Genomic DNA, 10,239 nt, shown 5'->3' on the forward strand with positions numbered 1-10,239 from the left:
GAAAGGAGCACAAAGACAAGCGTATTAATGCTTATAGTACCAGGAATAAATTTAAGGGAGCTCAGAACTGCATAGTTATACATCTTACATATCTGAAAACTTAACTGGTGATTCTCAACTGTTTTGTTATTGTGTGAAGAGCTTTAAATGGAGATGTCAGCACACTATTGCCATCACTGTCATGGATAAAGCTCCTGTTACCTTTAAAGGAAATATCATGTGCCACATTTTAGTTTGAAGGAAACCCGTTTATGACACCTAGTGGACACGATGAAAATGTCTTACCCTGCACCATGTTTCTAGTTGTATTTAATTTTTTTTTATATATATGCCAACTCTTACGATAAATCTTTTGTTAAAACTGCATTTATCTTGTGAATTTCGTGTGCCCAGGGCAGCTTGTGATAGAAAAGACAGTCACTTCCTTTCCTGATGCAAATGATTTGAAATCTGATTTAGCCTGAACAAATTGTGTCAGGCTGTAAATCCATCGCATAGCCCCTGTGACATTAGTGAAGCAGTGGTGCCTGTGGCCAATCTGCATATGTAGCAGATTTCTTGCTCAACGCTCTTTAAAACACTATTGGATTTGACTAACCCCTGAATCAAAGTGCGTTAGTGTCAAATCGTTCATGCATGTAATGGCTGGGTCTGCCCTGGCAAGCTCTGACACCATGGTAGCTCTCAGCAGCTGCTCCTGACACAGCCAATTAGCACCAATGTTAATAGCTGTGCCCCAGCTCTTGAAGGAGCTTGGTCATGGACCTGTGCTTGTCCCTAATCTGCCCTACCTTCCCTTCCTCCCCAAAACCAGTGCCTATGGACCTATGTGGGCTCCCCAGACCCTGGAAAATCAGGTCCCCTTAAGAGACTGCCAAGATGAGCTTCTAGCTGCCAGCAGGTAGAGTGATTCAAATGAGTTCCAAGGACACAAGCATTCTGCTTTTACATTTTCTGCTGTGCAACAGTATTCTACAGCAGGGGCACTCTCAGGAGCTCTGCCTCCAGAAGTCCTGCCTTGCACACTGAGCAATGGACTGATCTACTCACCTGCCCATTTCTTGTCAGCCTAGGGGATTTGGACACCGTTATCATCTCTTAGCTTACAGCTGGAGGTGAGATGGACCTCATTTCTCTTTATGACACCCCTTTTAAGCTCTGATGAACATCTCTTTTGGGTAAAGGTGTGGCATGGTCACAGTCAAAGTGCAGTGGGGATAAGCATTGTGCTGTGCTGCTCCATTCTTCCCTTGTTTTTTGAGACTGCATGTCTTAGAGAGAACAGCAGTGGTGCAGCACTCTGTCTACATTAAACCTCTTTGTGTGCATTTGTACTTCAGGACAGAAGGAGGAGTTTCCAAAGGTGCCACTGTTGGTGTCCTCCTGGATCTAAATAAGCACAGCCTGACTTTCTACATAAATGGGCAGCAACAAGGGCCTCCAGCTTTTGAAAACATAGAGGGTGTCTTCATGCCTGCACTAAGCCTCAACAGAAACGTTCAGGTAAGTCTTCTATAGTTCAATGCAACCTAGTCTGTTCAGGTAAAGGGGGCCATGTGCCCCTGGCCATTTCTGCTGTGACTGATAGCATCATAGGCAGGTAGTCAGTGTGGATATTGGCTCTTTCTTTGTCAGACATCCAGGCTACTAATGCTTTCTTGAAAACTGATTTCAGCCTTCTGTCTTGCCTCACAGATGCAAAGGGTAGTGTTATAAAAACAAGTCAACGTGCCTGCATGCCTTCATCATTCTGCTGCAATGCTCCACTTAGAAAGCAGCAGTGCTAAGGCTTCCTCTGCCAGTTTGACAAAAACAACACAAGGATGTGAATTCCTCTTAGATCTTACGTTGAGAGATAATTAGCATTGGCAACAGACAGAAATCCAGCAGCATAGCAGTTAGTTGAGCAAAGTCAGCATAGGTCAGGGGATTAGTCCAGCAGAGAAGGCTCAGTCAGCACATCACTGGTGAAGTTCAGAGACTGCTCTGTTTTCAAGAGGATCTCCTCTTGGAGAAACACTTCAAATATTATGCTTCTTTAACTTCAAAACCACATCATATGGCTGAAACAGGAGGTAATGCAACAAGAGGTGTAGCATTGAGGGATATGGTTAGTGGGTATGGAGGGGGTGGGCTGACAGTTGGAGTGGATGATCTTAATGGTCTTTTCCAACATTTATTGCTCTATGGAGAGCCAGAGCCTTTACCTGTGGAAAGAGCCAGAAGCCTGAGGACGGTGGCATCTAAATCTTTTAGGAAAGTTTCATAGTTTTATTGTATTTGATGCACAAAAGTAGAAGACACAGGCACTTCCCTGCTATTTTCAATAATGGCTTTCAATTGCAGCTTGCCTATAATACCTACATCTTGTAAGCAGCTGGCAAAAGTTCTTTCTACGACCAAAAAGCAAGGCATGGCCAACGAGGTGTGAGGGGGAAGCTATGAATTTGACTTGCTGTTGAATGGTGCTCTGAAATGTCTGTGTGGGTACTCTGAACTTGTAGAAATATTGTCATGTTGTAGAAGGAACTGTGCTCTGCCCTGCCAGAACAAGGAAGAAAGGATTTTTTATATATTCAGTACATTGTTTCAACAGTGTCATTGTTTTCCTGAACTACTCTAGAGTCCCTCACACAAAAACTCTGACCACTTTGGGGTTGGGAGCACTGTTGGAGTTCTAGAAATAGTGGCTTAATTTAGGAAGAACTGTTGGCACTTGGCTTCTAAGCCCCAAGGTGCTCAGCACAGACGGGTTCCTGGTAATTTTAGGGGCTCAATATCATCCCATAAATATAGTTAACTACTTCATCTTGGATCAGAAGCTCCACAGCCCCACTCTTGTCATTTGCTTACTCCGGGCCTTCACAAATGCTTTCTGCTGGAAATGTTCCAGTTTGATAGTCGGTGTTATTTCTTTTTTATGTAGGTGACACTGCACACAGGACTGGAGGTTCCCCAATGTGTAAAGCAGCCAAAGTTGCCCAGCAACTAATGACACTCCTGCCTGACCCTGTGCTGGATTCTGTAAGCTGTCTCAGTGTGATTTGGCACATTTCAGTAAGTCAGTAAAAAAGCACTCTCTTCCCTAATGTGGAATGTTCTACACCATTGCTCACTGAGCACTCTGCTGGTTACAACTAGCCCACTCCATCTTTAGTTTAACAAGCCATAGCAAGCATACCCACAGAACTGGCACTGGATTACAGATGGGTACCTGAACATATCTGCACTGCACTCATGTGCTCACACACGCATACACATGTATATATTTATAAGGTGAGAAGTTAAATGAGTTTATTTTCTCTCTTGTGGCTGGGATTTGTGCTCAAAAGATATTGTGCATGCTGGAAAACACAGGCAAGACTAGGACTGGGGAACAATGGCTGTTGGAACAATTTACCAGTTGGTGAACGAGATTCCTTTGCCACCTGCAGTCCTTAATTGAAGACAGCATGTGTTCTGGCAGCTGAAGTGGAAGCTGTGTGCTCAGTTAAAGAATTCACAGGCAAGATTCTGTTATATGTTACATCCAGGGGCTCAAATAACACTTAACTATTCCTTCTGGCTCCAAATCGCCATAAGCTCTGCACTACATTCCCCTCAAGTTCAGTGGCAGAACTTGCACTTATCTTCAACAAGAACAGGAACAGTTTCCAGATGCTGTTGTGTAATAGTTGTGCTTATTTGAGCTTACAGCATGGTATGTGCAGAATTCAGATATGAAAAGTGGAGAGGAAAATATTTCTGATACATTTTCATGTATCTTACTTAACTGTGACTGTGTGGACTACTCATAGAGAAAATCCATTGATGATTATCAGCACATCACTTGAAAAATGAAGCAAGGGGAATCTTTTTTAATTTAACTAATAAGAGTTTTATTTAAATATGGTACGTGCAAAGTATCCCACATAGAGAAATGCTGCTTTCCAGCCTTGATCCCAGTAAGTCCTACACAGCTGTAGTTCCAATGTAGCTTTGAGATCAAAAGCCTTAATTTTCTATTAGATTAGGATCGTGTAACTAATGTCTTGGTCTCCATGAAGCATTTAAACAGGAGAGATTTATGAGATTAATGCTAAATCAATTTTTAAGAATTTTTCTGGAATAGGACATAAATCCTTTCAAGACTTGGATGTATCTTGCATCTCCCATGAAAGCAAGAGGCCATGTCAGGTCCTGTCCATGACAACATGAATCTGACCACCATGGAAGTTCCCAGCACAGAACAGATCTTTCACCTGCATGCTGGTGTCCAAAAACACATTGATTTGTGTGTGTATCTTTTCTTCTGAAACAAGTTAACATATGCAACTGTGTGTATAGAGGTGATGCATAAGAACAAGATGCAGCAGACTGTGTGTGTCCATGACATTCTGGGCTTTGTTATTTCAATCCTACGTAAGAGTGGTGATATCAGACATGAAAAGCACCAACTCTTACATCCTAGTGATGTACTAAACCCTCTGTTTAATGCTTCTTGTACAGATTTTCCTACCCAAGCATACATATACGCACATGCATATTGTTCTCAGCCAAGCAGGTATGAAGCCTGAGAAAGTGTGTTCTAATACCAATGCAGCTTACTGCCTCACATTATGCTATGGACACAGGATCGTCAGCTCAGGCCTCTCTCAGAGCAGCCAGCTGCAGGTGTGTATTCAGTCTCAGACACATGGCTCAGGTGGCACAGAGGGCTGCACTGAGACACAGCAGCCAGCACCTCACTGGCAGCATCCTCTTTGCAGCCACTGCAGAGAGGGAAAGGCAACCCATCCTGTAGTAGTTACAGGCGATTTCACAGGTGAATCACAGCCTGTCACCAGTGCCCATACCTGGCTGATATCTCATGGCCACCTCTCTTGCAGAACAGCTGTGAACCTCTAGTAATGTCAAGACTGAAATAGGAAACAAAACCAACAGCAGGAAAATATAACCTTAGCTGTTCAGTGGGAAAGCAACTGTACAACCATACTTTCTTCACTCTGACATGGATTGTATTAGTAAAGTTTTAGACATAACTATGCTATACTCATCTTCATTTCTTAAAGAATAGCAAAAACCAACTGAGTTTTGATTTTCAGTTTCATTTAATGCCATGTGAACTCATGCACAATTTTCTAATTTAGTGGGTCTGCTTTAACCTACCTCAGCTCAAATGCTCCTGGACCCCAGACTTCTTCCTGAGTGTGCTCATTGCAAACCTGTCTTCAGTGAACACAAGAGCTGTAATCACAGCATTGGCTTCAAGTATTGCCAGTCAGAGCAGTGTGTGGGAATACTGTACATAGGCTGCACATAGATTTTTGTATTGGGAAACATCCTGTGATAATTTTAATAGACACTCCACTTTCACTTTTCTTATTAAAAGCAACCAGGTGTTGTTTGCTTTGGGACTGAAACTCTGTCTTTACTACCAAATTCTGTGAAAGAAATTCTAATGAATTTAGGTCTTTCCACTCTTCACCCACCGCCAGGCATTTAAAATTAATTCAGAATGGGTTTTAGAAGTGTTTGCAGTACTTGGTTTTGGTTATCATACATGCTTTGGTATTGGTTCCTAGTGTTGTACCTTGGGGAGAATGCAGCGAGTGATACAGGTTACTGTGTTTTAATACAAACAAGGACAGTAGGTGGGGACATACTTCAGATCTGTAGAGAAGCATAGAGAAGCTCATTTTTTATTCTAACACCTGTACAGATACGTGTGAGGTATAGAATAAGTAACTGCCATTATAGTCTCTTTGTAACCTAGTGGAGATGCAAATAAAAGGAATACAGTTAAAAGTAGGTATCCTGCATTAGCAACACCAGGTCTGAATCTAAACAAAATTGACTATATGTTGGTTGTGTACACATTCAAGGACTTGGATTTGGCATGATCCATAGCAATAAGCCAAGTAACCCCATAAAGCACAGTCTCATGACTTCAGCTGGATCAATTTTAGTAGTAGTGTAACAGAGTAAATGCTTAAGTAGTTAGAATTCTGCTAGGAAACTCATTACTCTATGTGTACTTATGCAGAGCATCCAGGTGGCAGCAGAACTTTACATAAACCACTCTAAACATAGACCAGAGCAAAACTTTCCTTTTGCAGAATAGCATTGGGTGGGGAGAAGTGTGGCACTTACTTTCACCTCTCTGCTCAGGCTGGAGGTAGCTTGTTTCTCTGCAAGTTAACTCTCCCATTTGGTTATAAGCCCAGCTGTCTGCATGTTCTTCATCTACAGCATCACTTTTGCCAGCTTTTGTTTCCTCCAAATCTCTTCTTTGGAAGGGAGCCAGCCTTTAGTAGTATGCTCCTTGCAGAAATTGTGTTACTAACTATTCAGACTGCTTCCCAGGCACCTAGGTAAGCACAGAGATGCCTTTCATGGGACGCATCTGCCCCTGGAGCACAGGCTGATCCTTGTAAACAGGAGAATAGAGCCTTCTGAGCTGGGATGAATCTTGCCCCACATGGCAGAGTCCATGTGAGGTACCTGTAAACCTAATGTTTAAAAAAGTCTTGTTCTACTAAGCACAATGAAGCTTGACTTCTGCATATGTCAGTTTGGAGCATCTGCATCTGTCTAAGTACAGTAAGCAAACTTTCTATCCTGCAGGACAATGATGGATGCTTAGTTTTCATCTATCCATGTGAACCCAAATATCATCCTTGAGAACCCTTGTCCCAGCTCTTTCCTCTGCAAATTTCCCTATTGAGTTCAGTGGGACCAAATAGAAGAACTGTGCCATCAGGGGTATTGTCAGACTCCCACGGCGTGCAGTGCTATACCATTGCCTACACTTGTGTTTCCCTCATCAACACAAATAAACTACCACAAAGATATTTTTACAGAGAAGTAATGTCAATATGGGCACAGGCCTAGGTGACACTCCCTTACTCCTTCTGAGGTTGGAAGGTGTGCACTGTAAAACAAATGTCAGTGAGGATAGTAGGAAATTGATGTATCTTTAATTTGGAAAGCAATTTGGCTTCTAAAACAAAGAAGATAGGGAGACAGCTCAGTCATATCCCATACTTGCTACATAGTTCAGACACAGTGAAATACATTGGACTAAAATGGAAAAAAAAAAAAAAAAAAAAAAGCACAAGGTTACATATACGAGAACTTAAGAGGAAAAGTATCAAATGTGATTTATTATATGCATAATGTTCCATTGTGTTGTAAATAAAGCCATTAAAGTGTATTGCTGTAGTTTGTTCTTGGCTGGTGATAGAGTTCTGTCATAGTGCTGTAGAAGTCCGTTATCTAATTTTTCTTTTCTTCAAAATGTAATTAGTAAAGATGGCAGAGAGCACCCAGTCCTCTACTTTCCTAGTTGTTCTAGAGCAAAAAGAAATGTGATATGCAGTTTTTGTTCTCCTTTCTTACATGATAATATTTATAAAAGAGGTAAGAATGAGAAGGTCAAGGCTAAGCTGCCACTACCACCACATGAAAAAACACTGTCTGTGATTGCCAATGAGGTGGTGCATTCTGGACCATAAATAAGACAACCTGTCCCTGTTAGAAGGGATGAAGAGCACAGCAACCTGCTAACAGCCATCAAGTACATCTTCTGTTCACAAAGGGAATGACAAGGAAATAGAGTTGTTAAACCTAATCTCAGGCTTTACCAGCTTCGTAGCATTCTGCTTAAATAGCATAGGAAACAATTAACCTTTGAACCAGGCAAAATAATACAAAAACCCAAGTATCTTGGCTAGCTCAGCTTTGCAAAGGAGATTACAGTTACAAGTCAACCAACAGGTTATTGCAACAAATGCATCACAAATGCAAACGGCACTTGTCACCCACAATTACCAAACAAAGATCATCTTAGTAACTTTTCATTTTTGAGGGTTTTTTTTCTTTTTTTTCTTTTTTTTTTTCCTCCTTTTTCTTTGAAGCGAGCTGCTTGTAGTTTTTACTGACAACATTTCTGGTGATTACCCTGTAGTACTGAATACTGCGCACATGCAGGTGGCTGGAGTGGCAGCTTGAAGCACAAACCCATCACGGTTAAGAAGCACTCAGTCTTCTTATGTGCAGAAGCCCATATGCAAGCCACACAAACTAAATGTGTGGGGCTTCTGCAGCTTTGCACAATACAGGAGACAGATGTGCACTGACTGCAATAGGTACTCAGCACCACGTTCCCCTTCTGCCAAGCAACCTTCCTTTTGTTCTGTTTGTTATTGGAAGCAAATACAAGCAGAATATCACTTTTTCCCCCCAATTGGAAGATTTCTATTATTTTTCCTTAAATCAGTAGATATAAATATTTATGGATCCGGATTGCATCCTTTCATCATGATTGCTGATACCACCTCCCTTAAATGTTGTCAATAAAAACACTGACCTTTCTAGGTAGCATGGTGAGAAGATATTATGTGATGAATATTAAAATAAATGCATGAGGTAAAACTGCTGTTATTTCTGATTGTTATATGAAGCATGAATAACACTGATTTAAATGTTGGCAACCAAAAAACGTGCAAAGGAATAAGATAACGGTGTTCACTTCTGGTTAAGTGAAAGACGAGAAGTTGTTTCTGTTTTCTTTTAACCATGACGTTCTTTTCTTCAGCATCATCTCCCACAGCTTATATGAATTTGGAACTGGTGAAATATACATCTCTTCTGTATGTGTCTGTCACCAGATCGAGAGGAAAATATAAACTTTTTATAATTTTGTATCTGTAGCAAAGTTTGTATTTTTTGAATTGGAAACAAACTGCTTTTTGTCTTTTGGTCTGACGAAAACTTTGTGTATTATTATTATTACTCTTTTGGAAAAACCTGACGTATGAGTTTATGCCATTTTACAATTTCTAAATAAATTCTTAAAACATTGCCAACAAATCCAACATCAGTACCCTGTTCGTTATTACTGAGTAAGCTGTCTTGTGTGGATGGGGCACTCGTGCAGGACACGTGCCAAACTGCTGATACCTACTTCATTACCACAGCCAAGAGCAATTCAGAGAAAGCCAGCCTCTTACTCAGATAAACCATCCATGTCTCACCTTTACACGTATGCCAGATTCAAACACCTCTCTCTCAGCACCGCTCCATTAGCTCTGACTCGCGTGTTCCTTAGGGCCATGAGTTAAGAATACAAGACAGAAAAGGTAAAACTTCATAACAGTTTAAAATTACATATACTGCTGATGCTGCAAACCATCATCAAGCAGGTGCCTCGAGAGGGACCGAGCACGGCTCCAAAAAAAAGCGCATTTAAGCTAAGCAACCCAATGAATGCCTGTTAATAAAGAAGAAAGCACAGTGACACACTGGGAGCAGTGCTAGGGAAAGAACAGAGGCCCATCCAAACCAAACAATTGGCAGTAAGCAAAGATAAGCACACAAAAACATCATCCATCATGGTGATCAGGTGTTTTTAAGCAAGAGACAACTTGGCATCAGCTCCTTCACTGCATAGACTTCTATTGGGAGGGGAAAATAAATAAATAAATAAATAAAATCAATGGCTTCAGCATATGGGGAAACAGTAATAAAGCTTAGCACAGTTAGAGGCATGACAAAACACAGAAAGAAGCATGAGAAAGCACAGATAAGAAACATTTAAGGATATCTCCTTTTCTCCCTCATTCTGCTACTTGACTGCAGACAGGACGCAAAAATAAATGGTCCCTGCTTCCCCTTACCTATAATGAATTAGTTATTCTGTCAATACTGGTTTCATGCATCAGCATATGTCTCCAAAACAAGTGTTTGCTGGTTGAACACACACTTTCATACTCTGTTAATTAATAACACATTCTAGTTCAGAGAAACAGTAAATGCATAAATGTTTCTCAACAGTTGTTAGCCAAATTGCAGTCATTATAATTTTTGTTAGTCATTATAATTTTTGTTAATGTGTCCAGTTACAAAACTGGGCTAAAGCTATCATATTTTACTGAGAACATGATCCTGCAAGTATGTAGTATGGCTAACTGAAATCACCTCAGTGATTTGATGTTAAAAAGACACAACACCACATAACAAAAAAGCATACATACCAACATTGCAGGTGTGAGAAACTGTAGCTTCTTGAATAAGCCTTTAATTTTTCCAAGTTTTTTGTTTCACTGTCAAATTAGCATTCCAATTTTCTTCTTTTTATTTTAAGAACTGAATTTCATTCAACTCTAACTCTTTTTCTGGTCTTTTAAAACTTGACACCAGGACTGCAAAATTCAGACGCTTCCTTTAGACCAAGTTTCACTCCCAAAAACATTTTGG

The 10,239-nt window shown here is 40.8% G+C and overlaps 1 protein-coding gene across 2 annotated transcripts in view; it reads left to right on the forward strand.

The window, feature by feature from the left end:
* TRIM67 (tripartite motif containing 67) overlaps positions 1-2,992 on the forward strand; it is a gene marked incomplete at both ends in the record, with an annotated part of 31,610 nt that extends 28,618 nt beyond the window's left edge. For both annotated transcript variants that reach the window (XM_079550079.1, XM_079550078.1), the window contains 2 exons: positions 1,341-1,503; positions 2,927-2,992. In XM_079550079.1, coding sequence (XP_079406205.1) covers positions 1,341-1,503; positions 2,927-2,992 — 229 coding nt within the window. The remainder of the gene's footprint in view (positions 1-1,340; positions 1,504-2,926) is intronic.
* Between the last annotated feature and the right edge of the window lie 7,247 nt (positions 2,993-10,239).

Source organism: Tetrao urogallus (assembly GCF_951394365.1).
Source record: "Tetrao urogallus genome assembly, chromosome: 2".
Classification (NCBI taxonomy): domain Eukaryota; kingdom Metazoa; phylum Chordata; class Aves; order Galliformes; family Phasianidae; genus Tetrao; species Tetrao urogallus.